Here is a 23134-nt window from a genome sequence, read left to right on the forward strand (position 1 = left end):
TTTCTGATGCTTCCTTCTGAGAGCAGACAGGAGGGCTGGTGGAGGGTTGGGAGTGGGGTGTCAGGTGGCCTTGAGAACTTGTTTGACCCACCCACCTTCCAGGCAGTCCTAACCTGGAGAGGTCTTTGAAGTCCTGTGAGGGAAGTGGGGGAGCCTATGGGAGAGGGTCTCTGGGGACCTCTCATCCCTGGTCCAGCCACATTCCCCACGGGAAGCCTGGATCCAGGGAGCAGAGGATGTGGACACAGCCAGGCCAGTGTATGCAGCTGGCCTATTGGGGACATGGTGGACACAGGCGTAGTGGGCCTCTGAGAGTGCCGGGAGGTTAGGAGAGGGGGCGCTGCTAGAGCTGGACTCTGTCTAGACCCTGCCTTCTTGGTGTCGTCTGTGCCCTTCTGACACCTGGCTCTGCAGTTCAAGACCTCCTGCCACATCCCCTCTTCCCAGAAACCCTCCCAGCACAGAACCAAAGCCCCTCTTAGGGGCTGCCCTGGCTGGAGCTGCATGGAGGGGGCTGGGCAGTAGTGGTGACAGGTGGTGATGTGTCCAAGAGAACCAACCTGCACAGCACACACCCTCAATGAGCCCCCAACCTCCTGGGACCCCTTACCACGGAGCCCAAGGCTGCCGACTGAACAGAGCCCGGTGGCTGAGGCCCCAAGATTGGTTCTTAGATGTCTGACATCACAATGCCCAGCCGATTAGCTGCTGCCAGTGCTGCAGCAGCTACACCTGAGGTTTGGCACACCTGCTGCCTATCTCTGGCTTAAGCTGCATGAGGGCGGGGAAAGACCTGTGTCAAGTAGTTCTTTGCATAGCGGGGCTGAGGGTACTAAGCCAGCACAGACCCTATGGTTAACATTATGTGGATGGATGTCCTTGTTTGGTGACCTCAAGTTGCTAGGTCAGGGGACTGAGGACCAAGCCAAGAGGTTAAAGTGACTTTAAGGTCCACAGGGTGGGGGCAGTGGCAAAGAAAATACTGCTGGGCCATGCTGGAGGTCATGCATGTGTGAGGCAGCTTCTGAAGGTTGGCTGCCAGTCTCTGGCAAGAACGACAGCAGCACTGTGTACAATTAACAAAAAGATTTGTATTAGAACATTTACACTCAGGGAAGAAAGAGGTATCTGCATCATCAAATGTGGAATGTTGAAGAAACAGTTAAAATAAATAAAAGACTCCGAGCGCGATTGGGGCTGGCTCAGGCTGGGACTCAGAGGTCTCTGCGCATCAGCTCCAGGCTGCAGAGGCCACCACCTGGCCATACTGGCCTCCTCCCTGACGCAGCACAGCTGTGCCTGGGACACAGAGAGTCTTTCAAGTGCTGGTGCAGCCAGCAAGCTCACTCTCCACTTTCTTCACTTATCTCTGTGACAATGTCTATCAGGCTCTGGAGCCCGAAGATATAGCCAGCATCCTGGCCCTCGTGTACAACGCTGTCCTCGCCATACAGCCTGCAGGTAGTGTGAGCAAAGTCGATCATGCGCACGTCCACTGAGCTGGGGCCGATGGGCTTGAAGGCATAGGCGCCAGCGGACTCATCGGCCGACTCCTCTGACAGGTCCTCCAAGTCCTCAGCATCTGAGTCCAAGGCCACTTCAGGCAGCTCCTTGCCATCGTAGATAACTAGCAGGGAGCTTGAGTAGAAGCGGTAAGACTCCTGTCGCTCCAGCACAGCCTTGAGCTCAGCCAGCTTCTTCAGCACAGGGCCAAGGAGCTCACGGCGCAGGTACCGCCCGTTGTGGAAGAACTGGAATAGTGCCTCCTTAAAGCCCTGCACCGACAGCTTCCGGCCATGGTACTTGTTCATAAACATGAGCTGCCCGCTGCCCGCCTGGTATACCTGTGGGAGGGAGACCAGCAGGTTAAGGTCCTGACAGCTTTGGGTCAGATCCTGTGTACCAGTCACAAGAGACACTGTCCTCTCAAATTAACACCCACTCAGGAAACAGCCCTCTGACTTGGGTTCCATCCCGGCCCCCTGTCCAGTGCACAGTTGGTGGAGAGGACCCAACTCTCTTGCCTTTCTCCTCCTCCTGTCCAGACTCTGGCCTCAGCGGGCCAGGCCAGCCCCAAAGGGGATCACCCAGGCGTGCATGCTGTCTTTGCTAACTACAAAGTGACAGATGCAGTCAAATCTGGCATCTTCTGAGAAAATAGGACTATGTCAGGGTGAGGGGGTAGCAGCTACCGGATACCTATCCAGCCCACGTCATGTGCCAGCACTCCCCTTACCTGCATGCCACACACGCGCACACCGATGACCGCAGATGTGCTCTGCTGACATTTGCGGATCTGGTTGGCTGCCTTCTCCTCTGAAGCATCGTCACCATGCTGGCGTGTACCCATCTTGAGGTCCAGGACACAAGGCACCTCGTAACGGGAAGTCAGGTTCTCCAGTAAAATAAATTCTGAATGATTAAGGAAAACCACGCCAAAGGGGAGGCGCTACTGCATGAGTCCTTGACACTCCGGGGGTACAATGCCTGCACACAGTTCCCAAGGAAGCCCAAGTCCACAGGGGGTCCCATCGGTCCTGCCACTTCCCATGCACCAAGGCTGCCTAGAGAGGGCACTTGCAAGGCTCGTCAGGGAATGTGTCCTAGAACAGCCTGTGTCCAGACTCAAAACAGGCCTGGGTTCCCCTAGGTGGGAGAGATGCCAATTCCTGACCCTGAGCAAGGTGTGGGACCAGGTTCCAACAGCATCCTGTCCTGAATTAACAAACGAGTTCAGTACATCCTGTAGGCTTAAATGTGAACTGGAGGCATCAGTATGAATTCATGAGTTTTCTTTTTACAATACAGTGTATTCCCCTGCTACATGAACTGAAAAGGTCCAGAAATAATGACGAGCAATATGAGCACCCTTAGCCCAGACCAGTGTTCCCAGAACAGGGACTGGTGAACTATGGTCCCTGCTTGTTGTACAGCCTGTGAGGCAGGAATGGTTCTCCCATTATTTTAATTTTCAAGACACATGAAAATTAAATGAAATTCAAATCTCTGTGACCATAAATAGTTTTATTAGAATATAGCCGTTATTCATTTCTACGGTTGCTTTCATGCTACAATGAACTTGTGACAAGAGTGTGCAGCCTGCAAAGCTTAAAGTACTACTACTTGGCCCTTTACTGATAGGGTGTGCAACCCCTGCCTTAGAGGGCTGAATAAATTCACAGCTGGAATAGAAAACACACATGACCCCTCAGACCATCTTCTTATACCAGAAAGACAGGTATCACAGACTACTGAGATTGTGTCAAAATGACTCAGGAGCCTATTTAAAAAGGTTCCCAAGCGGCCAAACATTGAGTATCCATAAAGATAACTATCAAGGACTACAACATATCAAATAAGTTTAAATTCATGGATTCATAATGATGCTAAAAAACTAACTGGTCACCTTTGGAGGATGTTAACTCCCTCATTGTTCCAAACACATATCCAGTAAATAAAGAAAAAATTTAACCTGCTTTTCCTATATAGACTGTACCTCAGGATAAGCACACAGTTGATGAGAAAGTGTTTCTTTAAAGGATTCCGGCTAATGAATGAAAAGAATGACAAAATTAGAAAACCACTTAATGAAAAAATTGATCTAAGGCAATGACAATACAAAAGAGAAAGACAACTTAACACCGAGATTCCGATGGACATGTACAGTACCATCTGATTCTTGCTCCCTTCCCCCCAAAACTGAATCTGAATCTGATCAAGCCAGTAGATCAAATGATCAATTTAATGGAAACAGAGGAAACAGAGTAACATGTAAAAGACACCACAGGGACGTAATCAGTAAAATCCAGATGGTGGGAAACTCTAGAAGGCCCAGTTTCTTTGGTAAGAAATTTCCAAGAAGAAAAAACAGGAGGAGTATTTAAAAAGACTCAAACATTTCAACCAAATGCAACATGTGAATCTAAATCCTCAAAGAAACAAACGATAAAAACATTTATGAGACAATTAGGAAAAGGTGAACATAAACTAAGTACCTCATATTAAGGAATTACTGTCCACTTTTTAAGAAGTAATGGTATTAATGTTTTTAAATATCCTTATCTTTTAGAGACGCACACTGAGGTGTACGGAGGTGCCTCAGAAATAGTTCAGTTGCGGAGTGCTGCGGGTACAGTCATGACACGAGACTGACGTGAGTGGGTTAACTGCTGAACCTGGGTGACTGGTACTTAAAGGTTCAACTTAATTCTGTATTTTACATGTTTAAAATTTTCCCTAATAAAAAGTTAAAAATAAATAAAACAAGCATAAGCACAACACTAAGCTCTGAAGAACTTTTTCCCCACAAGATTTTTTTAAAGAAAGAAATCAAAGATGCATAGATTAATGGGTAAGGAGGGAAAAAAAGAAAGAGGACCCTGTGCTGTCTCCGTGTGACAGGCTGGTGAATCAGGTGTGAAAGGTCAGCCCTCCTTCCTACACCTGGCCCTTAGCAGTTACACTCGCTCTTCTGCAGGAGTCTGACACATGAATCAGCCCCTTGTACTCTAGGTTGGTCCCTCCATGAGAAACCTCTTACCTCCAGGGACCCAGCAACCCCCCTCCCTACCACCTGCACTCCCAGCCCAGCCCTTGGCCCTGAGGGAAGGGATATGTGCCCGCAGCTATCACATAGGGTGTCCTGGCATAATCATGACTGACAAATCCAACCCTTTCCTCCAAGCTCCAGGGGTCTCCTCACATCCGTTCCCATTCCCCAAGGCAGAGATGTCCTGTGGACAAAGGATACTGTACTGGTTCGGATGTTTTGCATTCTCCTTCATTCTCTGTAACTGTTGTTGGTGACACTTCATGCTCCAAGGATTATAGTGTTTAAGCTGGGAACTTACATTCCCCTTTTTCTCTACACTGTAGTACAAAACTTCAGATTTCTTTAGCCATTCAAATTCTTCTTCTAACTTATGGCTATAAAGAGATAAGGAGCCGATAAATCACAATGTGTTATTAAAATTCAGGGCCAAAAAAAAAGAAACTTTCTAGAGTGATGGGAAGTTTGCTACCTCGATGTGGTGGTTTCACTGTATATACATCAAACACTGCAAATAGATACATTTTACAGTACATATATTATATTTCGAGAAAGTTGATTTTTTTTTAAAAAAGTTAAGGGGCAGGCTGTTTGTCTAAGGCAAGAACAGCCTTTCCTTCCACCCCTAGCTTCTAGTACATCCAGGTTTCCTGACCCCGAATGCCGGAGACCGGGGAAATATGAATTGAAATTCCATGGGAATAAGTCAGCTTACTTAGCTACATTATACACTTATCAATTAATATTTTTACAAGCTCTGGCACTTGGAGGAGCCTGCCTAGGGAGATCTGAGGTTTGGCGATGCCCAGCGGACCATTTTGTCTCCCACTACCTCAACCGGATGGTTGTCCTGGTCACTACTACAGCCCCAAAATGCAGCATAGAGCCTGGCACAGGGCAGTTGTAGAGGAATGAGTGACTGAAGTTCTTTTACAGCTGCCACTGCAGCTGTTTACCAAAAATAGCATAATTTAATGCAGAATCAATTAAAGAGAAGCTGGGCATGCCACGTGAGAAACCAGCCACTGAGGGACAAGGCACCTACTAGGTCCATCATGTGTCCTTAAGTCCACGGGACTGGGCTGTAGCTAAGATCCTATGACACCTCCCCTCCCAGAGTCCAGGGTTCCCTTCTCGGTTTATACCCACCTCTTCATCTTCTCCTCCTTCCAGTGCTGCCGCACCCAATCCTTGGGGGTCTTTTCCGTTTCTAAGACATGATGTTTTTTATTTGTCCACCTTAGGAGCTTACTTTTTGGTTCACAGTCTGAATTGTCTACACTGTCCACAGTTCCATGGTCCCCTTTTAATGGATATGCTATTAAACATAAATTCCTGTCTTCATCTTCTTCAAAGCGCACAGATACCACACCTGGAAGGGGGGTGAGGAGCAGAGAGGACTTTTAATTCCATTAATTCCATATGAGCAGAGAGGACTTTTAATTCCACATGTGTTATAAATAACATGATTGTAACATTGTGTTTTTCTTACCCTGTTCCTTAGTCTCTATGTTGCCAGAGGCCCCAAACTCATCTGCAAACCTAACAAATATCAAAACAGCTAGAAAAGATGACACCATACAAGACAAGCAATTAGGGAGCAAACATGGCCGAGAGTCTTCCTCTCTGATGTACTCAACAAGGCAAGAGCCAAAGAATTACAAGACACATTTTTCCATTATTGAAAATGTTTATTAATTTTTATGTAATTCTTCTAAGCCTAAGAAAGATATAAAAACATTTGCTCTTTGTATCTTGTGGAAATTTTTAACACCCTAAACAGAAACTCCGATGGCCTTGAGGCTTGCTTTTAAAGCAGAGCCTGAACACAGAGGGAACACAGGTTCGCCTGAGGGGTAAGAATCATCCAAGGGTAAAGGGAGACTGGGCAAGCAAACAAAATAAAGGAGCAAACAAAACAAACCACACAGCACAACAGACACCCTAGCAGCACCCCCACACAGGTGGGTGCCCCAAGCCTTTTGTCCTTCTCAAATAAGTTACTTTATTGGGTCTTTGCAGTCTCAAAAGAACAAAATGAACACAAACGAACAGGGTTGGGAGCACAGATGTGTGGTGGCCTTGAGAGCAGCTCTCCCCCTCCAGTCTCTAGAACCTGCCATGTGCAATTAGTCAGTCTTTGAGGAGGGGGCTGTGAGGTGGCAGCGTCTCAGCAGGTGCCGACGAGTGCCTTACAAGCGACTGGCTGAACACCTTTCCTCCCAGACCACTCTGGCCGGGGATCACTCAATTTGCTCAGTCCTTGCTGCCCGCCCGCTGCAGGGGAATGCGTGCTCAGAGAGACGACACTTCTGAGGTGGTCCCCGGCTCTGGGCCACCAGAGGGATCACACTTCCCTGTGGCCAGGGGATATAACCAGGGGGAAAAAGGGGGCAAGGGCAGTCAGTTAACAAGGGACCTTTGGCTTTGTCCTGGAAAAAACAACAGAGAAGGACCAATGAGGGCCCCCCGGCTCACCCACCCCCACCGCAACACACATGCATATTCGGAATACAGAGAGAGGCGCCCAGTACATTCCGCCTTCAAAGAGCACGTTTCAATAGTCCCAGAAGAACCACAGTTCAAGAGTCTTTTGTATAACCAGGCAATGCAAATTCTGAGTTAATTTCCTTAAAGGATTCTTCCTTGATTTACAAAGGATCCCACCGCCCCAGGAAAGACCACACCATGCTGGTGGCTGCTGAGATCCCCCCAAAACACATTACAGAAAGGAAGATATAGTCACAGATGTGAATCAAAGGGTTGCTGTAACAGCAGTGGGCTTCGGCTAATCGGCGGACCTCCCACTCCTGCATTCCGTCTGACTCAACCCAGCTCCCAAGCCTACCTAATCACCAGGGCTTCTGGTTTCCTGGAGGACAAAAAGCAGGCAGCAAGTATTCTGGGTAAAATCCTCCCAAAGTCTTCCCGGGCTGTCCACCCATGGGGACTATGGGTTACTGTGATCAAGAGACACCTGAACATAAAACACAACTACACTTCCGCCAAAAATAACTCAAAACAAATCCACAAAGCAAAAGAGAATTGAGCAATCTTACCAGGGCTTGAAAACTGAGGGTGTGAGGTGCTGGGCTGAGGGCCAAGAGGAGGACGAGGGAAAACAAAGAGTGAGTGGGAGGGGGTGAGGGCTCTTGGGACGGCTGCCACGGAAGGCCGCGACGCCTCGCATCTCCTCGCCAGGCGCTGACGACCCCTACAGCAGCTGGGGGCTCACCTTTGTACTGGGGAGTGAATTTGCGCATCTCAGCTGGGAGAGTCTCGTAGAACTGGTGTTCCCTTGGGACCAGAGGCTTGCACAGGGTCGTCTCGTTGAAGCGGAGCACACAAGAGTGCCCCCCAACCTGGTGGACAAAGGGCTCCAGCAGGACGCCCTTGGTACGGGGCTCCACGTCCATAGCCCTGAAAGCTGGGCTCATCCTCCAGGCGCAGGCGGCAGGGAGAAGGGGGAGGAGGCGGGGTCCAGCGGCCAGCGCGTCCTCCGTTTGCCGTCTGTCTGTGCGTCTGTCTGCCTGGCCACGGCTCCTCAGTTGCGCGGGACGGGACGCTCTGCGGGAAGCAAACAGTGGCAGGAGTTGGAAGTGGCCTTCCAGCCGTCGCCCTTCTCCTCCAGCGGAAAGGAAAACAGACTGAAAACACTCAGGGCCCCGCCCATCGCCCACTGCGGACCCGCCTCCTCTGGCAAAAACAAACAGCCAGAGCTCTCGCGGGGCCGAGCGGACGCCGACAGGCAGGGACAGGCTCCAGGTGCCCCGGGACAGCCCCCGTGCCTTAAGAAGCCCCTGCGGCGAGCACAACACGACACCTCGTCAAGGTAGTCACAATTTCAAACCTAATTTCCAATCTGCATGAAATCTTAGTATTTTCTAATAAAACTGTTAAGGTGATTAATGTCTAAGTGTCTTCGTTAAATATATATTTTTAATAAGCTATTTTTTAGAGCAGTTTTAAGTTTGCAGCAAAATTAAAGAGAAAACTAGAGATTTCTCATGTAACCACCTGCTCCCCCATATGCGTAAACCTCTCCGTTATCAGTATCCCCTACTGGTGCAGTACATTTGTTACAATGATGATGCACCTACAGCATCACAGTTTACATTACGGTTCACTCTTGGTCGTTAATTATGTTTTTATAAAAATGTATTTAAAGAGAAAACCTGCTTACACATCATCTAGTAAGATGTACTCCTCTAGGGTGTCCAGACACACCGCCCCCGTCCAAGGCCAAAGACAAGCCCCATTAACCTTATTAGCAGTGGAGCTTCGGCCTAGCTTTAATGATTAACGGCTGTATCTAAAAACAACTGATCAAGGCTCACTAACTCCCTTTCAAAAGATACACGGTGTTCTAGGTCACGGACTATTTTTATCAGTTCTATCCTGATCTCCAAAAGCTGGGGCACCCCTTTAAACCAAAGCTGCACTCATGGAGCGAGCACCACTCTCACCCGCTCTGAGGTCCAGGGCCATATACCTGACTTCGCATTCCCAAACACGCTGGATCTCAAGCTCTGTGCACTGGTTCACTGTTTCAGGGAATACCAAGCTAGTTCTGTGTTTTCTGTCTATAATTTACAGACTACACTGTCACTACCAGCAGTACATACAGGGCTTGTGCTACATTTCAGTATCTGTACAGGGTTTCTTATTGGGAACTTCTCTGGTTCCCATGTCTCTCACTGAGATGGTGGTGGTGAGAATGGCCTGCTGGAGATATGCCCACCGTCCACTAAGGTGGGTAAAACACCTAATATGTGCTAGGCTCAATACAGGAACGAACCTCATCTGGTCCTCATGAAACTTTCTAAGAGGGAGACACTACTCTCCCTGTTGTAAACAACGCAGCTGATGTGGAGAGCTAAGGAAACTTATCTACGGCAAGAGACAATAAGCCGCAGCTCCCAAATGAATCTATCTGTTGGATGCTACCACATGGCAGCTGCTAGGCTCCAGGGTCTCTGGCACTTCTGCCTCAGTACAGCTCACCTGCATACCTGGGACATTTAGTTTGCCTGTGAGAGTGCTTTCAGCATTTATAGTTTCTATTTATAAAATACAGTCATATGCCACTTGACGGGGGTACTTTCTGAGAAATGCGTCATTAGGCGATTCTGTCATTGTGCAAACATGATAGAGTGTACTTATTACACAAATCTACATGGCAGAGCCCACTACACACCTAGGCTTATGGTACAGCCTACTGATGCAGGCTGCAAGCCTGTACAGCCTGTTGCTGTACAAAACAACTCGAGATTAAATCAAGCACAAGAGAAAATGATGCAATCGAGAGATGCGGTAAACACGAACTGTATGAGGATGCTGCCAGCACAGCACGGCAGGCTGTTTTACAGCAATCCTTCATTTCTTTTTAAATGAGTAGAAAGAATACACTCTAAAATAATGATAAAAAGTATTGTAAATACATAAACTGACAGTCATTATTACGTACTGTACATACTTGTACGTGCTATACTTTTATAAGACCGACAGTGCAATAGGGCTGTATAATAACAGCATCACCACAAACACATGAGTCAAGTGCTGTGCTACAATGTTAAGACAGCTACAAGATCACTAGGCAATAGGAATTTTTCAGCTCCATTATAATCTTATGAGACCACCATCTTTTATGTGGTCTGTTATAGACCAAAATATTGTTATCTGGCATATGACTGTAGCCTCTTTTTAAAGAATTTAAGCTGCTGTTAATTTCTTCCTTTCAGAGAGAACTGGCTGTGGGCCCCAACTGGAATCAATAAGCTTCCCTACATACAAAGAGAAGAAAACCAAAGGTCCTGATTTCTCACCTGGCATTACCTTCTCATCATTAGAGAGGACCTCAGGAGGGCATGTGCCAAGAGTCCCAAGACAACACAGGCAATCAGCTCATGGCATTAAGTACATTCCAGCCCTTCTTAGATGCTCTCCAAAGGGTGGAGCTCTGAGGTGCTTGGCCACACAAATCATCCCTTCTCTAGGTCTATAGACCAGTTCATACTAGTCTACTGAAAAGAGCTCTTGAGTAAGAGCAATACCAAAGAAACCTACTGACTCATGGTCCACCTGCCAGTACCCAAACATGAACCAGGTACCATAATTATTAAATTATGAAAGCACAGGCTTTACAAACAATCCAGCCCTTTCGTAAAAGTGTAAACTGCTTTTGTTATCATAGCAATGCTAACAACCAAATAAACCTTTGCAACTCTGTTCAAGATTCCTTAAATGTATTTAATTAAGTAGAAAAATATATTATAGGCATCTTGCCCATCCCCATTTCCAGCGACAAATTGAAACAAACAAAAACCAGTTCTTCACGGCAGCTCTCAGAGTATGGTTCATGGGTGTAGATGGAGGCTGAAAGGTCCAGTTAGGGTCCCCATCTCCTTCTTCCATGTCTCTGGTGTGTTCATTAGCTGCTGGGTATGATGTGGCACCCTCCTCTCAGCACCCAATTCTGGCAGTGCATAAGACATTGCTCCCCAGAGAACAATCATCATCTTGATTAGAGAGGCAAGAAAAATAAGGCTCATTCTTCTTGAGCCAAGTATGACTACAGAGGAAACTCCCAAATGTGCGGTGGAATTAGAGACAATCGATTATCCTGCAGTGAGATGGAGCCAGATCAGATTACAGACCCCATTCTGTCACTCAATAACTTGGAGAAAGTCCCCAAGTTCCTGACTTCCTTTAAGTTTTACAGACCTATTTTCTGGTCTGTAAAATGGAGAGGAGAGGCCTGGAGTAGGCAGTGGTAACGAGTGAGTGGTAACCAGTAGTTTGTTTTAATCAGAAAGGAAAAACCAGAGAACATCAATGCACTGCACATAAGGTGAGTCCTGTTTTGTGATTCTTTTATTTCAATTATGTTCAATCTCTCAATATGAACACATTAAATATGGCTTCACTGTACAAAATAGTTCTCACATTTGGGATTGCAGACAAAATGGGGCTTCTGTTCTCGGGTCTTTACAGGTCCTATCCCTGTGGGAAAATGAAGCATCAATTTCCCAAAGATAACACAGATCAACTCGCTCTCTAGTAGCTTCAAAAGAAAAGCACCCAAAGCACTTGCTAATCTCTCTGTTTCACATGTCTTTTGAGCTGTGGGGTCTCTTAATGGTTTTTAAACATCTGAGATCTAAGGCCTAGTTTCTCAGGAATCCTGGAGTAGTAATGATTACTGTGAAGTCCATGTGATGGATGGACGGAATAACCATAAGACACTGGCTTCAGATTTAGTGTCTATTTTAGCTTTCTATATTGCCTCACACATTTGTCCATGAAACTATGAACGGGTATAGAACAAAGAACATGATTCATCTTAGGCTAGGACACAGCTTTCCTTCACGGCCCATCTCCTGGATCTATCAAACTGGTTTAAGGATCTACTGGAAACAATGCCTTAATATTCTTTTAAAATATTACAAATGAAACAGCTATGACTCATGAAAGCCCCTGGGTCTTTAGCTCATACATCTAGAATTTAGTTAATGAGGCTACAAATAAGATCTGCAGGGGCCACTTACTCTGCCTTAAGAAAAGCCCCAGGTTCGTAGTCACAGGGGATGATGGTGAGGCACACTAGCCTGATGGCGGAAAAACAGCCCTTACCACCCTGCTCCTCTTCTCTGGGAGCCCCAGAGACAGCATTCAGCATCTGCACTCATCCATACAAACCCCAAAACTCACCGCCAGGATCAGTCACTGGAACTCTCAAACACTGAGAGAAAGACAAAAAAATACAACCACTTTGGAAAACACTGGCGGTTTCTTATAAGGTTAAACGTATATACTTATTATATGACCCAGCAATCTTCCTCATAGTTAATTACTAAGAGAAATAAAAAACGTCCACACAAAGACTTGTACAAGACTGTTCATAGCAGCACTATTCACAATAGCCAGAAGGTAGAAACGACTCAAATGTCCACCAAGTGGTTGAATGAATAAGCAAATTGTGGTATATCTGTATAATGGAATATTATTCAGGAAAAGGATTGTATTGATACATGCGACAGCAAAGAATCATAAAAGCATTATGTTAAGTAAAAATATCAGTCACAAAAGACTTTATGTTGTATAATTCCACTTATATGAAATTCTAGGAAAAGCAAAACTAGAAGCAGGAAGCGGACAGCAATTGCCAGGGGGCAGAGGCAGAACAGGAATGACTGACTGCACAGGGGCCCAAGAGAACTTTTAGGAGTGATGAAAATGTTCTATGCTGTAACTGCACAGTGATCATATGAGTGCAGAAATTTGAGAAAATGCTTTACATGAAAGAAGCAAGATACAAAACTGTATAATCGACATTGTGTAAACCAGGTCCAAAGACTTAGAGAAAAAGACTGGCAAAAAGTACCAGTTATGCCACTAAAGTGTACACTTAAAAAAATGGTTACACTTGTAAATTTTGTTACATATATTATACCACACATGCACGAAAAAACTATAAACAAAAGTACCAGCTACTCATATAGGTCATGGCTGCCAAGCCCATCCAAGGCCCTGTAATCACTGCATAAAAAATCTTGAATGCTTTGAAGTCTTACAGTTCACGTGTGAAGAAACTTGATACAGGTTTCCCAGACTTGACAACAATCCTAAAAATTTACATGATATATGATGAGTTATAAAGCTGAAACTCTTCTAAGTTGTCAATAATAGAAAGGTGATGGGGAACAACCACTCTAGAGTGACTGTGTGACCTTTCTATAGAAAAATTATGACACTGCTGTCATAGAAAGAGGCAAGTCAAAATGCTGCCCCAAAATGTATGGGAAAAAGTATTGTAGTGTTTATTTGCTTTTGAAATGTATTAACTTTTTGTAATTTCTTTGTTCAATTTACACAAACATTCAATGCAGCATTATTTACAATAACCAAGATATGGAGGCGACCTGGGTATCCATCAATGGATGAATGGATAAAGAAAAGGTGATTATATATCTACATATAAAATGGAATATTACTCAGCCATACAAAAGAATGAAATCTTGCCATCTGCAACAAGGACGGACCTTAGAGGGTACCATGCTGAGTGAAGTCAGAGAAAGGCAAATGCCATGTGATTTCACTTACAATTGGAATCTAAAGAACAAACTAAACAAGCAAAAACAGAAACTCACAGATACAAAGAACATTCTGATGGTTGCTAGGTGGGAGGGGCGTTGGGGGGCTAGGTGAAAAAAAGGAAGGGATTAAGAAATACAAATTGGTAGTTACAAAATAATCATGGGGATGTAAAGTACAGCATAAGGAATATAGTCAATAATATTGTAATAACTATGTATGATGTTAGATGGGTACTAGATTTACAGGAGTGATCAATTTGTAAGTTATGTAAATAATCACTATGTTGTACACTTGAAACTAATACAATACTGTATGCTAACTGTAACTGAAAAATAAATTATAATAGTAAAAAAATAAAATAAACATTCACTTTACCTTATTATTTCTATAACCGTAAATTATTTTGTTTAAAGATGGCATTTATAATTATATAAGTTATATATTTATATTACATTATATAAACTTCAGGCACCACAAAACCTGGATCTGCTTGTACTAAGCAGTATGGTTGTTATTACTCTCTTCAGTTCAAAACTTCTTAAAGTAGTCTCAAACTCAAAGCACATATTATCTTTATAAATACGAGGATATTGGGAGGAAATGAAAGAATTCTCTGAGACAGAAATGAGAAAACCCAGATGGCTACTTAGCTCTTTTAAGATTTTAAACTCATCCAGAAAAAAAAAAAAAAAAAAACGAAACAAAACACTGATCCAACCCACAGGCGCCCTCAGAGCTCCACTCCATGATGGAGACCCTGGAGATGAACCACACGTAAACAAGTGAAGATAATGACCCAACATGCCCTGTCCTGTCCCTAAGGTGTGTACAAAGCACTAGAAGGTTAGAGGAGGAAGTGACCAACTCCTCAACCTTCAGACTATGGCCAAATCCGCTATGAGGTCTCATCTATGGGGGAATTCCTACCTTGAGTCATGACTCTCTCATGTGTCAATAAGTAACAATCCCTTAGCTTTACACAAGATTATATATGCTCCTTGACAATGGCATACAACCATGCCAGGGACAAGAGCTACCTTTTACCAAGAAGTCCTTTGCTCTCATGAGCGCCCTCTGGAGCAGATGCTGTGACTACCTCCCTTACAGAAGGGTGCACTGAGGCACTATAGGTCCCCATGTCACCTAGGCTTCATGAAAAACACAGGCACTCGAGATGAAGGAGTCACTGCTAAGAATGCTGGAATCATAGTCCTAACCTTAAAGAAGCTGCAGCCCAGCTGGCTGGAAGGGTCTCCCCTATGCCGCAGCAGGTGCTGGCTCTGCCAAAGCAGCAGGGCCAGAGTGAAAAGAAACAAAAACTCTGCATCAATGTGACACAATGCCTGCAGTCCAACGCTAGTGATTCACTCTCTCCCTTAGGTATGTAAGTAGAACTATTTCACGGAAGTCATAATGCAGATCCTTCCCCTAATGCCGAAGGGCAAATAAAACAGCAGATTCTGTTCCAAAAATCTGAATAAGCTTCTCTATTAGGGAAAAAGCAGCCTCTCAGATGTTTTTCCTTTCCAGAACCACCAGCATAACCATATTACCTTTTTTTTTTTTTTTTTTTTTTTAAAAAAGGCCTACAGTACCTGGTTTTCCTAGGTGTTCTCCCATCCAAGTACTAACCAGGCCCGACCCTGCTTAGCTTCCAAGATCGGACGGGACTGGGCGCGTTCAGGGTGGCATGGTCATAGACTCATATTACTTTTTGAAATGAATAACTTTTCATCAGACCAGACAAAGGGGGACAGGGAGAAGCTTTCAGCCTATCTTGAAATACATACAAGACTTACACCAACAGAATTAGTTTTAGGAATTTAAAAGCTTTTTCTAGCTAAATTGTGATACCACTTCCTTAAGGAGATCTAAATGATTTTCTAAGGTGTCACATGTCCTCTTTATTGGAAAGTCAATTTTTTAAAATGAATAGCTAAATATGTTCCATATACACACCAAGAATTTTCAGTCCTCTTTAACGAGTCCATTACCCCTCTTCGAGGGCCAATCTCCATCTGTGGTCTCTCTCCTTGGTGCAGCCTACGGTTTCTACAGCCTTCTAGGAAAGGCACAAACCAGGAACATGCAGAATTGACCCTCTCAGACTACGGCCAAATCCGCTATGAGGTCTCATCTATGGGGGAATTCCTACCTTGAGTCATGACTCTCGCATGTGTCAATAAGTAACAATCCCTTAGCTTTACACAAGATTATATGCTCCTTGACTATGGTTAATATACACCCCTGCTCATCTCTCTGCCAGTTCCCAAACCAGATGACACATGAACTAACCCTTTGAAACGAAGGGTGTCAAAATGATTCAGTCCTCACAGGCAGCCACAGAACCCAGGTAGCCCTGACCTGCCCAGGCTAGCACCCTGAGTGCTGCTAGGTGGAGGGACCAAGGTATGCCCTGCACTGCACCAGATCCTGTGCTCAGGGGGCACAATTTCCTCTGGGTCCTTACAACACCTCACTCAGTAACTACTTCCCTCAAAGGCTCACAGCATCAATCTGGCAGCTCTCATTACCCAAGCGCCCACAGTACAGCCAGATGTTCTTCTACAGCCATCCAGGAAAAGAACAAGATATGGGAGTGAGAAACTCCTGACACTGCACAGGTCACAGAACTATGCTTACACAGGGCTATTTGCCAATCATCTTCCACGGATCCTGTGATTTCTTTCCAAAATAAGGCACAGCAAAATACAAGAAAATTTCTCTGGGGAAATCAAGTTCAACTGCACCCATAGTTCTGACAAATCACGCACTAATCCCTTCAGAATCACCTGGCTTGTGAGAAGGACAGTGACTTAAATTAAGAGCACATCTGAGGATTAGGAAGGAAGGCCAATGAAGCACTCCACTTTTGACATCTTACCACTCCATTCTCTCTCTTTAGTTCTATACAAGAAGCCCAAGGTATTTTCAAAGTAAAGCCATTCTTTGAGAGCAAGATAAATCATTTCTGGGAGAGGGGCAGCCTGCTCCTTTCTATCCCAGCCCTCACGTGCCCCAGACCTAAAAAACCCATCAGTTTTTTGCGGCCGAGTCAGTCAGCTAGCTGCCAGCTGGCATCCCTGCAAGATCCACCCTTTCAAACACCTCAAGACCTTGCATCGTGAACTGGTCTCCCAATGTAGGTGCGGCGTCCCAATCATCCCATAACATTCTCAAGCGTGCAACCGTGGGAAGGTGCTGCTGTGTCTGTCCCATAAGGCCTACAAAGTGCAGGGTCAGCTCAAAGAACCCGAAGAAGAGATATCTGTATTCTCACACTCAGATAAGGACACAGAGCAAGAAAACCCCAAACCATCAGCAGGTTGAAAACCAACTCAGCCGCCTCTCCTGCAGAGGCCATCACCTCAGAGAGCAGACACTGTTCATGGAAGAACATCTTTCACTGCCTGTATGAAAACCTCAATTCATAATAGCAGATAATTGAAAATGTTCAAAAAAACCTCACTAAGTTAGGGAGACAGTAACCTCAGCAATGTACAAATAAGTGATTTAACACTTACTGGTGTATGTTTTTCCTGTCAGGTTGCTTGAGATCGCAAAAACATATTGGTCAGGTATACTACATCCATCTCTCTTCCTCCTCGTTGGGGAACTGGGCAATCTCTCAAGTGAACTGTATGGTTCTATTTGGCACCAGAGAGAACAGGTACTAGGTCCATACATCTCCACAGGGTGCCCCAAGACATCAGAACTGCTCTCTCCAGACATCTGTCCAACCTAGAAGGACCCTTTTCATGTCACCTTTTAATGCCCTACTCAGTGGCACACTCAGCAAAGCATAGGGTGTCCTGCCTTCTCCACTATACCCACAGGCCTGGTGCCCTGCCCAGCCCACATAGGAGAATTAAGGAAGGGGAAGAAGGTAGAGAAACAGGACTCAGTAGGTGGCTAGGTGTTACACACTGTTCTTAACCCTTGAGAGGGCTACTCACCCCTGAAGAATCTGAGACATTTGTGGGCTTCTCTCCTGAAAAATGCACACCTCACTGAAATCTGCATACAGTACGGGGAGTGAGCAACCATGGACCCTGTCTTCAGATACAGGGAATCAAATTAGAGGAATGAGTCAGATATTGGGCCTTCACATGTCAGAATGAGGATGTTTTGTTCATAAAGTCAGAAACAGCTAAGAAAATACTGTGTAGAGGTGCAGACACTTAAATATGAGGGGATGGTCAAGCACTCGAGAAGAACTATTCAGCAGATAGTTGGGAACAGTGGGACTGGAGCCTGAGTGAACCCGACTTAACAGATTTGGGAATTACCTACAAAGGAAAGATAGAAGGCACCCCACGAGTAATGTGCAAAGAAAGAAGAGCATTGGGTCAAGGACCCCAACTATGAGCAGAGGGTACGACATGAGTGTAAGAGATGAAGGGCAGTAAAGAGAGAAAGAGGCAGGACATCTTCGCCCTCCTGGAAGCCGAGGGTGAATCTCCTTCCATTTCCACGTGGAAAATCTAGGGATTGTACCTTTTGGACCACATGACACAAAGGTTGGAGGATGGTCCTGCGCTGTGTGGCCTGTTAGGTCTCTAACAGCCCTCAGAGTTCAGTTTGGGGCTCATTTTTTAATGAGCCTTAGCAGCTCCTTCACAACTTCTTCGCCAAAAAGATAGAAAGGAATGACCTGATCAAACCTAGCCATCAGCATCAAAAGGTCTTAAGCATAAGGAGTAATCAGCAGAAGCCAGCATATGGGAAATCCTACAAGACAAATGACAGTTGCTTCAACAAGAAAAACACAGTAAGCATATGTAAACTCAAGAAACAATAGGGACACTTCAATCGAATTCATTGTATACTTTATTTGGATCCCAGTTTGAACAAACAAACTATAAAAAAATAATAATGAGATAACTGAGGACATCGGAATGTGACTGGATTTTTTTAAATTAAAAGATTATCATTTTTTAGGCAGAATAATGGTATTACAGATACCGTGGGTAGCTCCTTGACTCTTAGAGATACTCAATGAAATATTCATGGATAAAATACACTTTGGGGATAAACTTCCCATAAAAAATGCATCTATTTTTTCTAAGTAGGAGGAGGATGGCAGAGTGTAGATGAAACAAAACTGGCTAAAAAATGATAAGTGTGGACTCTGATGATGGGTGACAGACCCAAAATCAATTGTGTATCATCTTAGGAGACTGTCTTTCTTTCAAACTCTTAGATGGACTCTAAACTCAACTTGGGGAAAATAACTTTTCCTTGCCATTGGAACATACTGCAAAACGCTAGTACTATTTGTTACTCTTATTACTTGATAATCATTACTCCATGCAAACAGAAAGAAATATAATTTATTTTTTAAAATGCTTTAAAACGTAATCACATGAGTTAATCATCTCTTTACTTTCTACCATGCAAAAACATATTCAATATATTTAAGCTGATTATCACTAGGTAAAATAATTTCACTTAAAGGGAAAATTCTTCCCCAGTGCAGCCCCTTTATGAGCCAAACAATGGAAAATTTTCACCTCAGCAAGCTGGCCTCAGGGAGGCTCAGGCTCATCCGGTTGCCTAGATACCAGTGACATCTCTGGTGCGTACAGAAGGCTCTGACACCCCTCTGCAAGGAAGACTGGCTAAGGTTCATCGAGGTTCATTGATCAGCCCTGGTTCTTCCTCACACGTTCCACTGCTCAGACAGATACAGGGCTAGTATACAGGTAGGTATATAGTACATGTGTCTGTTACCTTCCAAGCCTCGAAGCACAAAAGAAGTCTATTATCTCTGCTTATCTGGTTTTTACAATTATTATTAACTATAGTCCTAGTTCTCATCCACTTGGTTTCTAACAATTCCTGTGAATTCCACTTTAAAATCACAAAGCAGGCGAACCAACTGGAATAACAGTTCAAGTGATTTTTCTCTCCAAAGAAAAAGTTACTATGAGATGAACTGGCCTATTATGTCAAATATGATAAAAGTATTCATTTTGCTCAGCTTCTAATTCTGATAGTGGCTAAAGTTAGAACAATACCACCACCCTGAAACTGTTCTTTAAATACTTAACACCAGGTTACAGGATGCAATTATACAAATTCCACAGCAGCAACCTATATAAATAAGCACCTTAGTTAACTTAAAATGTTACTCTGCTAAAAAGGCAAATACAGCAAATATTTTAAATACTAGAATTCATCAAAATCACCGTAATCATGCTTTATAAAAACTACCACAAAACATTTGTAAAAGCTATTTTTGTAACCACTTTTCAAAAGTTTCAGCACTTTTTCTAAAAACTACTCTTCCATATGATTTTACTTTATTCTTCTTCTATGCACATTTTGCTACCAAAATGTTTCATACCAAGCAGTGACTAGTTCTATTTCCCTTGGCATTTAAGAGCATTAGATTTTACTGGTTTCTATATTTTACAACATTTGGGCTCATTTTTCTACTGGTGCAGCTTTCTTAATATATGCGACGGAATAAAACCGTAAAATGAAACTTAATTAGGATGCAAAAGACAAAAGCAGTCTGCAATCAAACGTTAAAGAAATGAAAGCTCCACCCATGATGAAGTTATCACTATAAAGAAGTCTGCTGATCCATTTAAGACTTTTTTGGATAATAAGGTTAGCTGTACAGATTTCCCCAACAGATACCAGCTGACAGGCCCAACTGCCATTAAACATTCAAAATGGCTGCATATCTGCCAGCCCCAGGTAACAGTACCTGAGGCTTTGGGTTGACGCCTCCATCCAAGTGCTCAAGGTGAACCCCAATAACCAGTGAGAGCGTGGACGTCAATGTCCTGGGGAGAACCCTCAATGACCCGGGAGATCCTGCCTACCCAAAGACCGAGAAGACTTCCTCAATGACAGAGGAAGATCCTGAACCCCCCAAACGTCCAGGAGACCCCTCCCCCCAATGGCCAGGTGAGATTCTGCCCCTCAAAACCAGTGCAGATCATTTTTTCTCCCGATAACCTGAAGAAATAATGTGTCTCTCAAATGACCCAGGGAAAGCCGGCCCCACAAAGACCCTGTGAGATCACCGCCCCCGCCATAATATAGCAGGAGCCCCTCCCCAAATATCCCACAGATATCCCTAGTAGCCAGAGACCCCACCCCACAACAGCCCGAGGTAACCCTCCCTCAAGGATCCCGGGACGGCAGAGCCACAAGACTCCCCAAGCGGGCGTTACCTGCGGCCTCAACCCTGTCCCGCGGCGCTTCCGTCCTATTGTTTCTCTTCCATCAAGATGGCGGCGGCCGCACCGAGCCCCGCCCCCCGCGCCTCGCTCCCGGAGACCGTCTCTATTGGCTCACACCGGGAGCCCGCTTGCGGATTGGGCAGCCCGAAAAGCGCTGTTGCTAGGGCGCTGGGATTCTCCGCAGCAGCTTCCGGGAGGGGCGGGGCATATGGGGGCGGGGCCAGGGTGTGGGCGGAGCTTTGTCTGCCTACACAGGGAGGGTGACCAAAGAGATCAGATGAGTGGTTGGGTGGACAGACGAGCTTCGGGCTTCACCGCCGCAATGTGCGATGCCAGGGGGGACGGATGGATCAACTAACTGTACTGTCTTTCCCGAGTCTGAGGGGTCTCCTGGAATGTAGGGCTTTCAATGCTGATATTGAGACCGTTCACAGCAAACTGGGAAGTTGGTTACACAAACAGATGGATCGACAGAGAACAGGATGTGGATGGATAGTGGATAAAGGAGTGTATACATATACAGGTGGACAGATGTAGATGGGGGATAAATGACTAAATGTAAAGGGGTGGACAGAGAAGTGGCAGTTTTCTGTGACTGGTGGATAACTCAGTGCTCAGCCCAGGTCCCACCAAGTTCTGCACTGCAGGACTTGTCTGAGGCTCATTTGTCCCCAGCCCTATGTTGGCCAGTAAGGCTCCCACCCTAGTGAATGTCAATATAGCTGGGAAAGGCAAAGGAGGAGGCAGGTGCTGCTGAGAATGGGGAGAGCCTCCTACCTGATCTCTGCTCTTTCTGTAAAGGAGATCAATTTTGCAGCCTTTTATGCTGGTTTTTTCCAGAGGTGTGAATTCGAGCATATACTCACTCATTCAGCAAGTATTCATTGAGTATGTATGTTCTACTGGAAAAATAGCAGTGAACAAAAACAGTTTTTAAAAAGGGAAAAAAAGCCTGTCCTAATGGGGGTGAAGAGGAAGGACTTCCTGTGACTAGCTGATTTCTCTTCTCTTAGGAACACCCTCCCTGTGTGGCATCCAGAGTTCCATGCCCTCCTGGTTTCCTCTTTGCCTCTTCTCATTCTGTCTACACTATTTTCCTCCTAATCTCATCCAGGTTCATGGCTTCAAATTCCATCTACATGTCAATCAGTCCAGACCCTTCCTGAGTGGCAGACTCAATGTGCAGCTGTGGACTGGACATCTGCACTTGGACTTCCACTTGGCAACTCAAACTTGACTTGTGCCACCCTAGCCCTGGTTCATCCCTCAAAACCCCATCTGCCAGCTTAAGTGTTAGCAGCTCAGTCCTTTTTATTGCTCAGGCTAAATGCCTCAGAGTACCTCTTGACTTTCTTTCCCAGTTACATTCAGTGCACCAGGAAATCCTGTTATTTCCTTCACATCGTCTACCCAGAATCAGACCAGGTCCATGGCTTCCACTCAGTCCAAGCCACTACCTCCTCTCCCCAAGGCGTCACAGCTACCTCCCAGTCTCCAGCTACTGCTGTTGCCATCTTCAGTCTGTTCTCCCCATGTTAGCCTCTGAATGCGTAAGTCAGAACCCCTTAGAACCTGCTCAGAACCCTGCGGTAGCTGCTCCTCGAAGAAATACCAGACTTGGCAGGGCCCCATGATTCCTCATCATCTCTCTGACTGCATCTCCTCTGTTTGCCTTCCAGAGTCGCTCACATATCTCGCCTCGAGCGCTCTCCTGGCTCAGGGACTGAGCTCCACTTGTTCTCTGTGCCTGGAATGCACTTTCCACAGATTTCCACAGGCCTGCACCCCAATGCCTTCAGAGCCCCTCATTTCAGACTGCAACCTTCACCTTTTGACTGCCAGCCCTCAGGATCGCCTTAATTCCCTTATCCTTCTCTACCGTTTTCCATTACCACTTTCTCATACACTTATTTATGTAGATATTTATTATCCTTATATGGCATTGTCTGGCTTCCTCCACTAGAAAAGAGCTTTGTGAGACGGAAATCTCTTTGTATTGTCCATGGATGTATCGTGAACACCTAAAACACCAAGTAAGCTCCAGAAATACCTGTTGACTGACTGAATAAAAAGAATGCCATGTGGTGTTAGTGATAAGTATGAAAAAAAAAGAAAAATTAAATGGGGCAGCAGGAGGTTGCGGCAGGGCCAGTGCCCCAGATCAAGGCCAGCCCTGGGTCATGCCCAGAAGGCCCTGCACACCCAGCATGATTGCTCGGAAGCCCAGCCCAGCTCCTGCTCCTGCTCCTAATCCCCACCTGTGGATTCAGGAACTGTACTACGTGCAGTA

The 23134-nt window shown here is 45.3% G+C and overlaps 1 protein-coding gene and 1 pseudogene across 3 annotated transcripts; both read right to left on the bottom strand.

The window, feature by feature from the left end:
- Positions 1–1071: 1071 nt before the first annotated feature.
- Positions 1072–20942, bottom strand: IP6K2 (inositol hexakisphosphate kinase 2). Of its 3 annotated transcripts, none has more exons than XM_016149875.2 (6): positions 20836–20942; positions 7785–8116; positions 5699–5921; positions 4751–4926; positions 2237–2412; positions 1072–1844 (listed from the first exon to the last, which is right to left on the bottom strand). In XM_016149875.2, exons 2-6 carry the CDS (start codon positions 7984–7986, stop codon positions 1344–1346), a joined length of 1278 nt encoding a protein of 425 aa, XP_016005361.1. In that variant the 5' UTR covers positions 7987–8116; positions 20836–20942; the 3' UTR covers positions 1072–1343. The 3 variants fall into 3 exon arrangements, with proteins under 3 accessions (XP_016005361.1, XP_036075668.1, XP_016005362.1); XM_036219775.1 differs by lacking the exon at positions 20836–20942 and adding an exon at positions 6042–6981 and having other exon boundaries at positions 7785–7911; XM_016149876.2 differs by lacking the exon at positions 20836–20942 and adding an exon at positions 6042–6981 and having other exon boundaries at positions 7398–7814.
- Positions 15229–15347, bottom strand: LOC118601932 (annotated as a pseudogene).
- Positions 20943–23134: the final 2192 nt, after the last annotated feature.

The sequence above is a fragment of the Rousettus aegyptiacus genome, unplaced genomic scaffold (genome assembly GCF_014176215.1).
Source record: "Rousettus aegyptiacus isolate mRouAeg1 unplaced genomic scaffold, mRouAeg1.p scaffold_m13_p_4, whole genome shotgun sequence".
Taxonomy (NCBI): Eukaryota; Metazoa; Chordata; class Mammalia; order Chiroptera; family Pteropodidae; genus Rousettus; species Rousettus aegyptiacus.